Source organism: Gopherus flavomarginatus, chromosome 14 (genome assembly GCF_025201925.1).
Source record: "Gopherus flavomarginatus isolate rGopFla2 chromosome 14, rGopFla2.mat.asm, whole genome shotgun sequence".
Classification (NCBI taxonomy): Eukaryota; Metazoa; Chordata; order Testudines; family Testudinidae; genus Gopherus; species Gopherus flavomarginatus.
Genome location: NC_066630.1, coordinates 28,238,989 through 28,256,954, shown reverse-complemented (window position 1 = coordinate 28,256,954; position 17,966 = coordinate 28,238,989). Strand labels below are relative to the sequence as shown.

The 17,966-nt window shown below is 43.2% G+C and overlaps 1 protein-coding gene across 2 annotated transcripts in view; it reads right to left on the bottom strand.

Annotated features, from left to right (window-relative positions):
- Window positions 1-17,966, bottom strand: part of NKD1 (NKD inhibitor of WNT signaling pathway 1) — a 153,639-nt gene that overhangs the window by 49,471 nt on the left and 86,202 nt on the right. For both annotated transcript variants that reach the window (XM_050922567.1, XM_050922566.1), the window contains exon 4: window positions 10,291-10,348. In XM_050922567.1, coding sequence (XP_050778524.1) covers window positions 10,291-10,348 — 58 coding nt within the window. The remainder of the gene's footprint in view (window positions 1-10,290; window positions 10,349-17,966) is intronic.

Sequence of the window (17,966 nt, the reverse complement as noted above, 5' to 3'; positions counted from 1 at the left end):
TGGTGGATAGAGAACGGGACTGGGAAAAAGCAAGCCAGGTTTTTAGTCCCAGCTCTGCTACTGTGCCCTTGGGCAAGTTACTTAGTGTCTTTGGTCTGTGTTTCTCAGTCTCCAAAATGGCGATAACGTTTTGTAAAATGACTTCAGACCCAGAGACGAAAAACACTAAATAATCTCTAGCCTGTATAATCTCTCCAGACCAATATAACAGGTTAATAATCTAAGAGAAAAACATTCTGACACTTACACTATGGGGGAAAAGTGCAACTCAAAAGAATTTTAGTGAATGCTGGTGCTTATAGGTGGTGCTGGATTGTCAGCTCTGGAGACTGAAATCCTACAAACACAGAACATGTATAGCACAGTCAGACTATGGCATGCAATCCTCCCTGCTGAGGTATGTATCTCAGGGTATGTCTACATCTACAATTTTGCAGCGCTGGTTGTTACAGCTGTATTAGTACAGCTGTATAGGGCCAGCGCTGCAGAGTGGCCACACTTACAGCAACCAGCGCTGCAAGTGGTGTTAGATGTGGCCACACTGCAGCACTGTTGGGCGGCTTCAAGGGGGGTTCGGGGAACGCGAGAGCAAACCGGGAAAGGAGACCAGCTTCCCCGCGGTTTGCTCTCGCGTTCCCCGAACCACCCTGCAAACCGCAGGGAAGGAGACCTGCTTGCTCGGGGAACGCGAGAGCAAACCGCGGCGAAGCTGGTCTCCTTTCCCGGTTTGCTCTCGCGTTCCCCGAACCACCCAGCAAACCGCAGGGAAGGAGACCTGCTTGCTCGGGGGTTCGGGGAACGAGAGAGCAAACCGGGAAAGGAGACCAGCTTCGCCGCGGTTTGCTCTCGCGTTCCCCAAACCACCCTGCAAACCGCAGGGAAGGAGACCTGCTTGTTCGGGGAACGCGAGAGCAAACCGGGGAAGGAGACCAGCTTCGCCGCGGTTTGCTCTCGCGTTCCCGGAACCACCCAGCAAACCGCAGGGAAGGAGACCTGCTTGCTCGGGGGTTCGGGGAACGCGAGAGCAAACCGGGGAAGGAGACCAGCTTTGCCGCGGTTTGCTCTCGCGTTCCCCGAACCACCCTGCAAACCGCAGGGAAGGAGACCTGCTTGCTCGGGGAACGCGAGAGCAAACCGCGGCGAAGCTGGTCTCCTTTCCCGGTTTGCTCTCGCGTTCCCGGAACCACCCAGCAAACCTCAGGGAAGGAGACCTGCTTGCTCGGGGGTTCGGGGAACGCGAGAGCAAGCCGGGGAAGGAGACCAGCTTGATTACCAGAGGCTTCCTCAGGTATGCTGGGATACCTGCTTATTCCACGGAGGTCAAGAAAAGCGCTGGTAAGTGTCTATACTTGATTACCAGCGCTGGATCACCAGTGCTGGATCCTCTACACCCGAGACAAAACGGGAGTACGGCCAGCGCTGCAAACAGGGAGTTGCAGCGCTGGTGGTGCCCTGCAGATGTGTACACCTCCTAAGTTGCAGCGCTGTAACCCCCTCACCAGCGCTGCAACTTTGTGATGTAGACAAGCCCTCAATGTTGACAGGAAAGATCAATCACTTTCCGAGGTGACAGAGTAGCTCATTTTTCATGTCCATTCTATCAGTGGGTTCTCTGCTGCAATTGTCAGCAAAGTGGCAATTGGTACCAACTGTCATGATCCTCTTGGAAATGGATGGAGCCCACTGACTGATTTCACAAAGGCTATGGACAGCAATTGGAAGGCAACAGCCTTTTATCACTACTTTTTTACATCACTGCAATTGAAACTGTGACCCTCATACAGTGGTTTTCAAACTTTCTAGGCTGCGAACCCCTTTCTAAATAATGCAGTCTACCGCATACCTTATCCAAGATGGGTATGATAATATTCCCATGATTAGATTGCCAAATCTCACTAAATAAAGTATGTTGTCCACCCATTACGGGATTTTTCTCGCATACTCCCTGACGAGAGCTCATGTACACCAGTTTGAAAACCACAGCCCTAGAAGTAAAAGGCTTGTGATCCAAATACCAAACTCCTTAGAAGGAACGGTTAACGTTAAGGAACACTTCTACTTTTTTTAAGTGCCTTATACCATAAGATTTTCCTCCAACTCATGGCAAACAGCCTACCTGTTTCTTATAATTTCCTGGATCTTTGTCTGACCACAGGAAAACTTTGGCTAGTCCTACCAGGCTCATGATCTTTGGCAACTTTTCTTGTATCTGCCAAACTAAGCAGTTTTTGCTTGGCGCCTTCCTCTGCTCCTTTTTTCTAGGTTCATTGGTGCCCTTTCCAGTTCACAGTAACCAGCTTATCAGCTTCCAGTCTGGGTGGAGACCAGCTGTTTTGGCAGACAAACCTAGCTACTGCGAATGGGTCAGCATGCAGCTGAAGATGCAGTTCACAGGTGGCAGCTTTAATAGGGGGAGTTAATAAGGGAATGTTGGGCAATCTTATGATATCTCAAAATTTTGCAGCCACTAAACAGATGATGACCAGAGGGGACCATAAACACAGGTTTTGCTGTATGTGAGTAACACACTAAGTGCAGAGGATTCTTAATAAACCATGAAAATGCAGAGTTCACTCACTACACACCAGAGTGCTGACAACAATAGAGCAGCCACTTTAATGTACAATTAAAGGGGTGTGGTTGTGATATTAGTGATGAATAGTTATTCAATTGTAAACTCCTGGGGAAAGGGAGCCTTTCCTTCCCTGTCTGTAAAGCACCATGTGCACTAATGGCACTAAGTAGGTAATAATAGCTCGAAGACTATTAGGCAACTGTGCATAACTTGTCTTTTGCATAACTTGCATAACTGCATAACTTGTCTTTTGTCAAGAGATCCTTTCCATAGCAAGGTGCAACCTATGTCTTTTCCATATATGCTAAAATGGTTTCTATACTGTATGTAAACAATGCCTAGACAATTATTTACATTTTCAATATGAAAAATTATAACATTCATAAAGTGAAGACACTAAATTATGTAGAGTTACTTAGGTTTTAAAACAGCCAGGGCAGGGACTGTGCTTTTTATGTGTCCATTGTCTAGCACAAAGCTTCTAGGCACTATAAATAATAACTGATTAAGTAACCAATGTACGCTCAAAAATATTTTACCTACAGAGAATATTTTGCTTGTATCCATACCAGACATTTCAAAAAACTTCCCAAGACTACAACGTACTGCGAGTGCACTCTAAAAGTTTGTTCAAGGTTCAGAGATAATATCCATTCCAGTGAAATTCTCTATACATAAAATAGGGAATAACTGCTAAAAACAGAGTGAGTGTTATAAAAGTGTGTCCACTGTATAGTGCATATTCTATATTCCTAACTTCTGAATTATCAGGGACAGAGGGAGAAAAAGGAATAAGAATCACAAAATGTAGGTTACATAAGCGGCTCAGTTCATCTCCACTGACCTTGAGTTCATTTAAGGTGCCCATTGACCATATAAGAGAAATTCCAAAATTTGCAATGTACAAAGCGGTGAAATAAAAGGCAGGTGCTGAATATAACTGGCCAAACTCTTTCTTTCTGCATGGCACTCAGTAAACAGAGTAGCCATATTGAGTTCAAACCTCTTGTCACACAGCAACATACAGTCAACAAGCCGCACTTGTGGCTTAATGCTTTTGATGTTTACTTTGTTCTTTCTATAGTTCAAAAGAAAGCACTAATGCACCAGTCCTTTTACCAATCTTAATCCCAGAATCCCGAGCCTTTTGCTGTTGGCCAGTTAAGTCTGTTAAAACGAAAGGATTTGATCAAGCTTTACATAACAACACAGAAGTTAAATCCAGCTTCTTTTTGGACTGCTAAGACAGTTCTTTTTATCTTTGCTGCTCAGATGGTTTAAAAAAAAAAAAAGGTAATGAACTTGGCTTTGTAAAACAAATGAAGGAATTCAATTATTTCTCTTATTACCACATTGTCTTTTTAGTGTGACTCTTCTAAAGAACTCTGACTTATTCTCTAATCAAGTCTCTGTGTGTGAAAGCTGCAATCTCCCCCAGTAGACTGTTGTGACCCGCTGTGCTTTTCTGCAAATCCATGAAATGCTGTTTTCTTTCTCAGTTTTCTTGATTAAATAAAAGCTAGACAACATATGAATTGTATGTCAAAGTACCATCAAGGGAGTTTGGCAGTCCAGAAATATTGGGCCAGTTAAGGAAGACCAGCTGAAAGAGAAACAGCTCCAGGTAGATAAGGGCGTGTCTGCATAGAGCAGCAATGTGCACTAAAGGGGTAGCGATTTCTAAAGTGAACTAATGTGCCACACACTAAGTGGGTCATGTAGACCCTGCTGGTGTGCACTAAAAGATCCTTCATGTGCTTTAACATAGTGCTATTCAAAACAGAACTTCTAGGGCACACCAGCAGGGTCTTATACAGACCAATTAATGCACAATGCATTAGCACTTTCTAAATCACACCCCCATAGTGCGCACTGCTGCTCTTTGCAGACAAACCCTAACACTATAAAGCACCAGAATCAAGTACAGGAAATCTTCACCTGTCCCAAAGTGCTTAAATTCCCAAAGTTCTGGCCTCGCCGGAATAAATCACTGATTTACTCACTTCTTCTCAACCTCCACAAACCCAGAGAGGAAATACAGTCCAGTGGTTACGCTGGTTGTCTGATATTTGGGTGTTCAAATCCCTGCCCTACCACAGACTTCCTATTTGACCTTAGTCTCTTTATGCCTCAGTTCCCCATCTGTACAGTAGTACTTCTCTACCTCATGGGGGATACGCTGAAGATGGTGAGGTGCTTATAGCACACTAATGGGGAGGGCCATAAAATTATCTTATATAGTTAGATCTATTTATCTAAAATACCCACTTCTACTTTCACAAGCAGTTTTTGTGTAGAAAATTGTTAGAACTAGTTGTTGTTTCCATCCATAACCATGTTAAAGAGCCACATTTGAACATCACTAGAAAGATGTAGCTTCACGGCCATTCTAATAGTCCATTACCCCTGCAAGAGGAAGAATCCAACAGGACTCCAGGAACGGTAGTGTGGATGCACCAAAAAGTCTGAAAGCATTTTGATTTGACACAATTAAGCCACATTAATGAAACTGTTCTGGAAAAGTGGATAGAAATGTTACTAATGGGGAAAGCAGGGCAGGTACGTACAGAAAGGGTTGGGGAAATTTGCTGTCTTTTTAGAACAAGACAACGCCTTCCCAGTGTGCATTTAAGCAAGAAAATCCTTCCTTCCAGCTGCAGGAGTGCCAGTGCAAAATTCTTCCCTGGCTCCAGGGAGTGAGAAAGGACCACCTACACTCATCTAACTCCTGCCCTCACTACTCAGCTTCTTCATACAAATGAGACACATTGGTAGTAATAATGTGAACTGCACTTCTTGGCACTGAGCAGCAATGACAAAATATAATAGCCTAAAAGTGCCAAGAGCAGTTTTACTCTCTAGTAAAGAATCCTGTTGCTGGCTAGTTTGAAAATGGTACATGCTGGGTGTTATGTTTGCTGTATAGTGCAATGCCACAACCAAAAGTAAACCATGATTTAGACACAGAGTTGTGTATTATACACCACAATATAATTAGATGAAAAAGACAAAATGAGACAAATTGTGAACAGAATTGTTCACTTTACTGGCTTTTCATATCCAGCATAAAGTTGGCTTTTACTATAATTCTGTCTATTAAAAATTCAACAACATTTGCCAACTATTACCACAGACATCACCTATTCTAAACGGAGGTAAAAACTGTAGTAATCTCAGATGTGGTAACTGTTCCCAAATGTTGGTTTAATAATGACAAATGTTAATTATTATTTATATTACAGCAGCACTCAGAGGCCCCTGCTGAGATTGGGGTCATATTGAACAAACATATAGTAAGAAATAATCTCTTCCCCAAAGGACTTACAAGCTAAACAGATGATAGAGACAAAAGGGTGAAGTATTATTTAACTCATTTTAGAGATGGGGAACTAAGGGCAGGTCTTCACTACCCACTATATCAGCGGGTAGAGATCTATTTATTGGGGATCGATTTATCGCATCTCATCTAGATGCGGATAAATCGACCCCCAAACATGCTCCCTGTCGACTCCAGAACTCCAGCTCGCAAGAGACAGAACCAGAGTCAACAGGGGAGAGGCAGCGGTCAACTCACCACCATCCTCAGAGCCAGGTAAGTCAACCTAAGATACGCCAACTTCAGCTACGCTATTTGCATAGCTGAAGTTGCGTATCTTCGGTCGACACTCCCTCCCCGACCCCAGTGTAGATCAGGGCTAAAATGCAGACATTGTTAGAGTGGATGATCTTTTGAGTCCCAGTTCAGCATCCTAACTGTAAGATGATCCATTCAACAGCTCTCATATATACTTTTACCACAGAGTGAATTTGTTCCTCTGGCATGAGCTATGTCTTTTTTAAAATAAAACCAGTAGTTGGCCATGCTAATATAGATAATGTTATCACCACTCACTGATGCTCAATTTTTAATTCTATGTAAAAAAAGAGAAACTAAAATTCTATGTGAAAAAGTAGCTTTTAAATCAGGTGATGGTTTTAAACTAGTTTCTTTCAACAATTCCACAACGCTTCCTCAGAGCAGGGTCTTGCCAACTCCAACCCAAAGAAGTGGACAGGTGTTACCCTGCTAATGGTCATTTTCAGGAGCGGCGCCAGGGTTTCTGACGCCCTAGGCGGACAGCCATTTCGCCGCCCCCCGCGGGTCCAGTGGACCTACCGCAGTGATGCCGGCGGACAGTCCGCTGCTGGAAAGGCTCCGGTGGAGCTGCCACAGTGATGCCGGCGGGTGGTCCACTGGTCTAAAGGCTCCGGTGGACCTGCCACAGGCATGATTGCGGCAGGTCCGCCGGAGCCTTTAGACCAGCGCACCGTCCGCCGCAATGACTGCGGCAGCCCCACCGGAGCTTTTCCAGCAGCGGACCGTCTGCCGGCATGACTGCGTTAGGTCCACCGGACCCGCATGCCACTCCCCCGGCAAAATAGCGCCCCCCAAAAATTCTGGCGGCCTAGGCCATTGCCTAGGTCGCCTAAATGGTAGCGCCGGCCCTGGTCATTTTACAAACTCTCTATTTGATTTCAGCGCATCATATCTACCGGTCATACTGTAAGAATAAGGCCTTCATCTGCAGCCAGGTTAAAAAAGCAGCAGCCATTAGCTGAGAAGCAGGGAGTCACATCCTCACATTACATCTAAATTACATTAAATATAATACCAAGTTGTTAAGAAGGCAACCCCGTCCTAATAGCATCAACTATCAGCAGATAAAGAAACAGATCTTAAGATGGTTAAAGAAAACTTAGTTTGATGGCATCCTGCCTGGCAAGCAATCACTTATCAATAGTTGCGAGTGTAAAATCTATACTTTTTTATTGTTTTGTCATTATGGTTCCCACTTCCCTATTGTTTGTCTGTACGAGCTATGTCTGATTCTTTGATTGTTTCTGTCTGTTACATAATTAATTTTGCTAGTTGTAAATTAATTAAGGTAGTGGGGTAGGATTGGTTAGAGAATTGTGTTAGAATTGGTTAGTAAAATTTTAGTATAATGATTGGTTAAGGTATAGGTTCACCCCAGGACTCAAGTTTCACTATATAAACTGGGGTCCAAAAGGAAGTTATTTGGGAACCAGTTCCAGGACACAGCCCCAAGAACAAAGCTGCCAAACCTCAACACTCTGGCAATGACACCGTGCAGTCCCCCAGAGGGACCTGATCATGACAGCCATCAAGAAAAGTTCATCTGCCTTTTTGGGAGTGGCGAGCACTATATGTGTAGCGTGTGAATTCTGGTTTTGGTGATTGTTAATAAATAGAGGCTAAGTAGGATATTACTGTGTGAGGCTCTTTCACTGATAAAATACCCCGCAAACCCACAGAATGTAAGGTTACACCTGAGCCCACAGAAGGGTGAGGATGGGTGCCTAAATTGACAGGGTTATGCCGGAGCCCTAGGAATGGGGTAAGGGTGGGTGCCTCTAGAGTGTGTGAGTGACAGAGAATTTTTTGTGGGTAACAATTCCCTCTGGGTCATTTGGCATTGGCCACTGTCGAAAGACAGGATACTAGGCTAGATGGACCTTTGGTCTGACTCAGTATAGCCGTTCTTATGTTCCAATGCAGACCAATAGTTTATATGCACCTTCTGATATAAATTAGGCAGCAGTCTCTAAATGAAATTTAAAACTTTGTGTTTCTATCCTCAAAGGAATAAAGACAAGGCCGGCGCTACCATTTAGGCGACCTAGGCAATGGCCTAGGGTGCCAGAATTTGGGGGAGGCGCTATTTTGCCGGGGGGGGCAGCACGTGGGTCCGGTGGACCTACCGCAGTCATGCTGGCGGACGGTCCGCTGCTGGAAAGGCTCCAGTGGAGCTGCCGCAGTCATTTCGGCAGACGGTGCGCTGGTCTAAAGGCTCCGGTGGACCTGTGGCAGGTCCACCGGAGCCTTTAGACCAGCGGACCGCCCGCTGGCATCACTGCGGCAGCTCCACCGGAGCCTTTCCGGCAGCGGACCATCCGCCGGCATGACTGCGGTAGGTACACCGGACCCGCGGGGGGCAGTAAAATGGCCGTCTGCCTAGGGCGTCAGAAACCCTGGCGCCACTCCTGAATAAAGATGCTCCAAGAATCATTTGCTAGAGAAAAGCAAAAGGAGGCTAAGAACCTAGGCTCACCACTCAGGAAGAAACAAGTAGAGAAAGTTCTACTGGACTAGCAGAGCAGAATTGCAGAAGCCATATTAACAGATATGGGAAAAGGTATTTTTGGCACCTTCAGTTCCACCAACACAAAGATGAGCTCTGGATGGTAATCTTCTTGACAAACAGTGAAAAGGTACTGAGTTACTGATGTGAAAAACTGCGTAGGTGCCATCTTTTGCTGTGACCCCAGCAGAACTCACAAATTATGTGGAGTCAGATCTGGTTAGAACTTACAAGGGAGAAACCTAAAAGAACACAAACATATTGAAGGACTTGCGTTCTGTAAAATGAACTCTTCCTCTCTGTAGGTACTAAACAATGTCCAAATCTGCTGTCAGAAGACATCCAGCTTCTAACTGCAAAAGTATGAACTCATCATTCTAGATAGTGGTCTTAATGAATTCTTCCATTGGAGCTTCCTCTAAGAAACCTCAAGCAGTATCCATCTTTATCCTTTTCAAAACAGGAGATTTATCTACAGTCTCAATGACCTTAAACCTTAAAATCCAAGGCCATTTTTATGCAGAGTCTTCTAACCACACACATGCACAAGTAGCCATTATATAGAACGATGGTATTGTCTAAATAAAACTTGGTATGGTTCCTTACATTGAACTAATTGGGGACGTTACTTCCATTAGCCCAGAACCTAAGTATAGTGCACAGCCAAAGTAACTAGCCACTGTGTAAGGGACAATCTCATAAGCACGTCAGCAGCCCCATGGCTGTTGTGTCTTTGCTACACAGGGCAGGATAGCTGGTGGATCTACACAGGTGAAGATCCAATGTCCTCAACTCTGTGTTTCTCAGCCTCATACCCAATCCATTAGGGTGCAAGAAGCCCCATTAAGCTGCGTTCTTTGGCACACGGGATGGGTACGGTCCTGCTGTTCCCTTCACAGCAGAGCTACACCATTTTCCACTATTGTTAGGGCCACAATCACAGAAGAGGCAAGTTTAGCCTCATAGACAGGAGATCTGCACAAATAATGACATCTGCTCTTTTGTGCTGAGCAAGAATCTCTAATTCTTATTGGAGATTAACAGATTTGGTCTCTATGCCACAGTCGGACTGTGACTACACATCTGCACTTGGAGCAGGGGGGAGGGGTGATTCCCAGTGCAAGTGGACATACTCGCACTAGCTTTCATTGAGCTCTCTTCCAAAAAGAAGCCGCAACAGTTTGGGCAGCGGTGAGTGATGGTGTGGGCTAGCCCCCCTAAATACTTTCCCATGGGGTCCAGGAGGATTTGCACCTGGGGCAGCTAGCCCATGCCACTGCTCACTGCTGCCTATGCTGCAATGGCAACGCTGCTATTTTCAGTGCGCTAGCTTGATGAGTGCTAATGTGAGATAGGATCACACTCCTAGCTCAAAGTCTAGACATCGTCTAGATTTGTGGATTTAGGAGGGTTACAGAAATATGGCGTATCCCTGTCTTATTAGCCACCAAAGATAATTACATTCCCCATACAGATTACACACTATTATTCACGGAGTTCACACTTTATGACCTGGTTTGAATTTTCCAAATATGCCTTAGTATTAACTAAGGAGAAATGTTCTTTATGTACCTTCTAGACGAAAGTGTTCATCACCAATTGTCTCTCTGTAACCTTCACCAGACGGATCCTGTAGAAATAAGAGGTACAAAGAAAAAAAGATTTAATGGCTTTACAAATATTGAAACATTAATCAAAGGCCTAATTTGGTTCCAAAGTTAATGACAAATGTTATAAGTTATAACACAACTAGCCCTCACAATGCAGTCATCTTCCCCGTGCACATAGGCACCATTTCATGAGTGCTTATGATAACAAGGAGAAAGGAAAAGGTACAGTTCTATAAGTCTGAAGTATCCCATAAATGGCCACTATATCTTTACTGCAGAGACCCCTAAGAAACACAAAGCCTATAAAGTTGGCATTCACTTGGGAATTAAGGGCAGCAGTTAGGGAGCCTTCTGCAGGAAGACAAGGATAAGTCAGTATCTCTCCAAAAGGAGGACTGGTTGTATTCATTAGCTTATTTAATGAGGTCATCTAATCAAGATGAGTCTTAAAGAGACTGACAGAGGCTCAGCAACTTTTTAACCTTCAGAGATTGTACATTGCCCTACCTTTCTAAGCTACTTGTTAGCAGTTACCAGCTCTCCTTTCTGCAGACCAGGAGGTAACTAAGGCAAGAAATAAGACCCTAGGAACTCTGAGACCAATTTCTGTACCCGTGTTTTTTAATTACATTCTACAGAATGCACTGGTGTCTGAACAACCCCGAAGAACCTGAAAACTTCCCTTTCTCCTTCTACATGTACATTTTAAATAAAGTTATGAGCTGGTGGCCCAAATCTGCATGAGACTGAATCTCACTGAAAGGCATGATTGTCCTGGATAAAACTATAGGTTTTTACAGCGCCATCAGAGCAGCCATTTTGGATTTATTCTTCCAAGCAGCAAATCCCAACCACCTCTTTCTGAAGCTTTGTTTTTAATTTAAAATATCTGTTAGAGCCCCTTCTTCCTTAATAAGTGTTGATACGCACCAGCTCTTATCTCCAGAATAAACAAAGGAAGGAATGGACATGGAAGGAAGGGAAATGTTATTAAATGCTGTGCTTGGGCACTACCACATTTCTGCAAGAGGATGAAATCTCCAAAATTCATGAACTAGGGGTCTGACAATAACATCCTCACATGTGTAAGCACAGACACTGGCATAAGGGGGAGAGACAAGCATTCATAAATGAATTAACTTGAAGAAGCAGATTTAGCTGCCTTAGCGTGGCACTCAAGAGTAGATTCGGTGTGAAGTCCTCACACTAACATCTGTAGATATTGTCAAAGTTAGAATCAAGACTCACAATTTGTCAGACCACTCTGTTTATTAGCGCAGCGCTCCGCCAATAACATTCAGAATATGTGAGTGGCCATGCAAGACCCAAACAGTCTTATTTATACAGATAAAAGAGCGGGAATTAGACAAAGGAACAAAGAAAGCAAAACAGGAAAATTCATTTGGGGCACAGCATGCATATCCTATTTCCTTACTAACTGTTATCGATCTAAGGCTAATGCTTCACCAATTGCCCTTAAACGGTGCAATTGTTCTATGTTAATGTCTGTATTCCTGACACCTGGTTGCAACATTCCAACATTTTTGCTTACAGATACAGACAGCATTTCTTTAATCCTTTCTATTCTTAATATATAATTTATTTTACTTTCACAATATGAAATCACACCATTAACATATCTATATCTCTCATTTAAACTGTACACATAGGACTGTTTGGGAGACATGAAAAGGGAAAAAATGTAGGAAATAACAGACCCTGGTTTTTTGAAGGTTACACAAAAGATTTGTAAAGTTAGGACTTTTTAAAATTAAGGGACACAAATGCATTTGTGAAAATCAGTGTTTACCTTCACTACTGTGTAAAAAACAAAAAAGGTAAGGAGAGTCATACTAACAAGACCTTTTGACTTACTTGCACTATTAAAACAGAGCTCATGAGTACTAAGAACCCTAAGAACACTAGGATAAATTCAGTTGTAAATATACTACAACGTTTAGTTTCTTCTTGCATTTTCAAATGCCCCTTTGAAGAGGTACATGTCATCATTTTCTTTGGGTCCCTGAAACAGTACCTTTCATACTCAAGAGCACCTCCAATAATTTCACAGTAATGAGCTAGGTAGTGTAATGACTATGCAGACAAACACAGTCCCATAATTCGCTCACACACCCCTAGATATTTAGCAGCTGCTTTTTAACTGAGCAGCAATGTTGATTTATCAACTATTTTCTTAGAAAAGAACCACGGGACCGCTGGACAGCTGCTAGTTATAAGCTGAAATCACCTTGCTTTTAACATTCTACCCACAGGAGAATAACTTCCACTCTGTAGCCCCCACCTCTAGAACTCCGACGTTAGCAGTATAGGCCTTGGATAGGACTCCCAAGTGCTGATGCCTAATCTTGTTATCTTCTGGGCCAGAGGAAATTATGAAACCCATTGATCCATACTGACAAACCTCAGAGTCTTGTTATTTATTTATTTATACCAAATTTTGTTGGTCACAGCTTAATTACAAACAAACAAAACCTTTTCTTTTAAAAGCAAAAGATATTTCATTGTAAAAAAAAACAAACACACCCAATAAATAAGCTAATAAAATTAATCTTTAGCAACTGATACCTCAACAAGCGGGAACTGAGAAAAAGAATGCATAGAGGGGAAAGCAAATAGTTAATATTCTATGAGTTGGACTCCCTATTTTCTCATTTTAATCATTAAATGGGTCTTATGTAAATATTTTTACATGCTAGTTTTAGCTTCACTCCCTCTGTAGCTCCTAGTTATTCATTTAAGTTACGGCAGCGATTTCATACAAACTAAATTTTCAATAATTATTTTCCCTCTTAAGCCAAATTATTATGACTCACCAACTTCTGGGAATGTTTTTGTTGATGGTCTAGAGCAGTAATACATGTGTTAAATGGCATATGTATTGACAACCCAGTCCTGAAGCTGATGACAGCAACACTTGCACAATTTACTGACATATCTAGTCAGTGAGAACTCATCAGCTGCCAATTAAATTTGCTCTTTCGTGACAGTAAGATTATGACATGCATTATTTCTGATAGACAGACATTTATACAATAGAGGTGTTGGAAACTGGACCTAAAAATATCTGTTCTTATACTAACATCTTATGGGAGAAGCTGAAAAACTAAGCCACAAAAAGTTGCCTTGATCCAAATATCACTATTGTTTTGGTAAACAAATTGGACTGGAAACAAGTATCAAAGTATCTTTTAACACCCCAAAGACAGATGTCACAACCTATAAAAGTGCCATAATGCTCCCTGCTTGTGAAAAGTGTACTGGACATTTCACATATAATAATTCTCAGAAATGAAAAAAAAGATAATGGCTGGGAGAAAGTTATATACAACATTGCTGATTTCTCTCTATTGTAAAAAATGCAGAGTTCTTTCAGTTATGCAAAAGTATTGTTTTAAAAAGATTAATTAGACACTCTTTCCTGAGGCTGAGATGGGGGAAATGCATTGGCTACACCAATTCTGAAAATTTAATATGACAACAGAGCCAGCAATGGTGTAGCATACATGTTGGCAATGGAAAAATAAATGATTTTAATGGGAAGAGGTAGGGCACTAATCAGATGAGGATACCCGAAGAAGAACATGAAGGAATATTTTTAAATAACCAAAGGAAATATTTGCTTGATGAAATAGTACATGTGATGAAAGACCAAATTAAGATTCTGATCTTGCATCTCATTCTGCTAGCATAGACCCTTCTGCTCTGCATGGATGCAAGGGTCCATGTTAGCAGATTGCACTAGAGGACTGGTGCCTAAGAGAGCAAAAGCAGCCATGTGTAAGTCTTCGATAGCTGAGATATATCACAGTCCTGACGCCGTGTTTTAAATCACAACACTGCATTTTCCAACTGGAACACCAACTCACGAAACAACCAAAACCAGATGTACCCTGTGACATACTATATAAATGAGGTCAGCGAATGTTTGAAAGAGTAAAGAAAAGAAAAGTTTATGTAGAAGGAGTATTCCAGTGTGCCGTTTCTATAGGTTGCCAAACAGGATCCCATCTACAGCAAGTGTTTGCACCTCAGTGGGAGTTTCCCGGATAAATAAGTTAGCCCCTGTTAGCTATCAACACAAATCATACAAAATGACTAAAAACTCAAGCACAGACATCTGCTTCAAAGCTGTTAACAGCTGCCTGGCTGACTTCAGCAGTAAAGACCTTGTGTCCCACGTACTCTTTTCTGAGAGATGCCACTGTAGTCAACTGAGATTTAAGGGGGTAGAGATAGAGAGAAGAGTTAATTAGTGCAACTCTCTCAGAAATGCACCTCAGTATATACATACATGTCTGTTACAGCTATCCCCTATTCCATTTTGTTTCTTACAGCTGTCCCTAGACTCCATTTTGTTTTCTGTTCTCCTGTGGCCGCCCTTCCCTGGCTGTTAAGTTGTTTACCAGGGATACTGCCCTTCTCAAAGGGAGGGCCCCTTAAGTTGTTTAACAAGAGCCATTGCCCTTCTCAAAGGGATGGCCACTTGTGCTGCGTGCTAAGTGGGACCACTGCCCTGTTCAAAGGGTTAGTCCTGTTATCACCTCGTTGAGCCTGGGCTTGGTGTAGGGTAGGCAATGTCCAGAGCTGCAAGACCTAATGTGTTTTTAAGATCCTGGGCATGAGTCATAGGCCTCATGTGCTCTTGAGTCACCTATTGCACAGGACTATGTCCAGGCATGTCTCTGGGCTTACCTTCAGTTTTTTCCCTGTGCCCTCTCCCCTGTGACAGAGGGAGCCTATCAGGATTACTGGCGGGAAACTGCCCAAGTTTGCCTTTAAAACCAGACATTTTTGAAACACACCTCAGAAAGGTTCCTGCATTGCTGCCTGGTCTGATCAGCCAGGGGTTCTCGGGGGTCCTTTCTCCGCTCTCGTTTTATTTTTGAGCGTACCCCCGTTTTTTTTGAATGCCCCCCCCCATGAAGAACAAATTGCTACCTGAGAGATCTCCTGATTATTGAGACTGTACCAAGCCCTTCTTGCCTCTTCTGATGTTGCTGCTGCTTCTGCCTTTGCTGCTGCCTTGGGGACTGGTAAGAATCCCTCTGTAAAACTTTCTATACTTTTATTTTATTATTTTAGCTGCTGGCTCTGTTTCCCCAGCACACAGACTGAAGCTAAACCTTGGTCTGTGTCTTAAAACCTCTCTTAAACTCCAGGGCTCTTTGCCGCTAAAAATAAGTTTGTGCCGCTGCTAAGCTCTGCTCCTGTGGGCTTTGCCTTGGGGCTCTCTGCTTTCAGCTGTATCCACCGCTGTAGCCACCATCCCTTGGCTTCCTTGGGTGCTGGGTCCTGGACACATACCACTCTGCCCTCTATAACCTCCCCATAGCATAAGGTGCACCATAGGTCTTGTTTTTTTTAGTTTAATAAGTCATAGTTTGTTAAGATTGTAGAGCTTGTAAGTTTCAACTGCCTTGTTATAGTTTACTGTTTTGTTGCTCCGTATAGTTACTTGTTATAGCTTTGCTTAGAATTGTGATATTTGTTGTTTTGCCTAGTCGTTGGTTAACATAGATAAGGTTTTTTGCTGCTTAAATTCGCCTTCCTGCTGTCCCGATCTCTCCCTGAACTTTCCCGTGTCTGTTTTTCCCCCGCTCCAATCCCCCCGTGTGCTCCTCCGTGTCTCCCTGTTATAACCCTTTGCTGCTTTTCCCCCGCATCTGCCCTCTCTCCGAACTTCCCAACTCCTTGCTGCTTCCCCTCCCGCGTCTGCATCACCCTCCGAACTTCCCAAATCCCTTGCTGCTTCTCCCCCTGTATAACTTCCCTAACACTTTGCTGCTTTTTCCCCGGCATCTGCACTCTCTCCGAACTTCCCAACTCCTTGCTGCTTCCCCCCTTCCCCGCGTCTGCATCACCCTCCGAACTTCCCAAACCCCTTGCTGCTTCTCCTCCTGTGAAACTTCCCAAACCCTTTGCTGTTTTTTTTTACCTTTGTTTTTGGTGTCCACTTGTTGCTTAAACCTCTCTCTAGCCCTTCTTTACACTTCTCCGCTGCCTCTCCCCTACCGAAGATCACCATCACACTGTTCCGTTGTCCTTACCCTGCAGGGCTTCAGAGTCTCTCGCTGCTTCCAGCCGCTCATCTGCATACCACTAATCACTACTCCCCCCCCCCCCACTCCTGTTTCTTGACCCAGCCTTTATATTGATATTGTATTGTTGTACTGTAACTCACATTTTACTTGTAATTATAACACCCCATTGGTTGCCTCCACTTTTCTGATATACTTTGTATTTACATTGATGCCACTGTGTTACATTGTGTATCTACCTATTAACTCATATAGAAGCTACCATTTTATTTTGCATTTCTTTTGGGTACGCTTTGCATTTCCACACTGTATCTAGAGTTGCTTATTGACTGTACTGTATCCCATTGTGCTGAACCCCACTTGCTGTAGCCCACTATTAGAACTCCCTACACTGTTCAATAAGAAGAAGCCCCCCCATCGTTGTCTATTGTAAACACCCTATACACCCCATCCCATCGTATTTCATTATTAAATTCCCACCACTTCCTTTTTTTCCTTTAATAAAGAAATTAATTGGAACCCCAGCTGTGTGGTAATTGCTCCCCAAGATCCCATATACCTGCAGGCAGGGACAATACATAAGGAAGAAAAGGAATGTTTAAAAGCTCCCTATTCCAGAGTTCTACGGAGCTGGTTATAGTCAGGCAATCACATCTTCTGCTCCCCTTTGCAGTAGGCTTGAACTCTACACTGAATTCTATTTTTTTAACCCCAATCTGAGCCCTAACCACTCTGTTTAATTTTAATACAGACATGATCTTCTGAATTGCTGAAGTCAAGATACTCATTCTGGGCATTTCCAGGCTATTGGATACGTATCCTCAGCTATCTAAAACGCTGCAATCAGAATATTCTTCCTTTCCCATTCTTCTGTCCATGTCACTCTTGTCCTTCAATCCCCTTGCTAACTCTCCATCTGCTAAGTTCTTTGTCTTTGCATCCCAGGCTCTGCATGGTGTTACTCCTGTCTATATTTGAGCTCTCATCCCGTTCCATGGTTTCAAGTACTGTCTATTGACCCCAAGAATTCTCTCACTTTCGCCCAATAGCTGCATGTAGGTATCAATAGGCCAAGAGAAGATTGAACATTTTGATACTGCACAGGTGAGAGCGCCTTGGGGACAGAGGAGCTGATTCACAGAAGTATTTGGGTACCTCTGAGCAAAGCCTTGAGCTATTTCAGGGTCTTTCTTGATTCCAGCCATGCTGAGTGCTGCTACAAAGTCCAAGAATATAAATATAGAACTACCGTCTTGTCCATAAGCATCATCATATCTGCTCCACATTCTGGTCTGAAATCCAGACAGCTTCAGGATGATAACCTGTAGACAGGTATACTTGGAGAGGGCTCTTTGCTAGTTTCTCATTACATGTGTTAATTTTGTGAGTATCCAATGACGAGTTATAGGTATAAATGGTCAAACTGTGGAAACTATTACCATGATTAGGTGTGCAATCGTAACTGCACCCCCAAGTTGAGCACACATTTTGGTCATGCATTGCCCACTTACACATTTGAAAATCACGCCTCAAATATTAATCTGTTCTTCAGTGCTACCTGCTCCTCTTTTACTCCTGA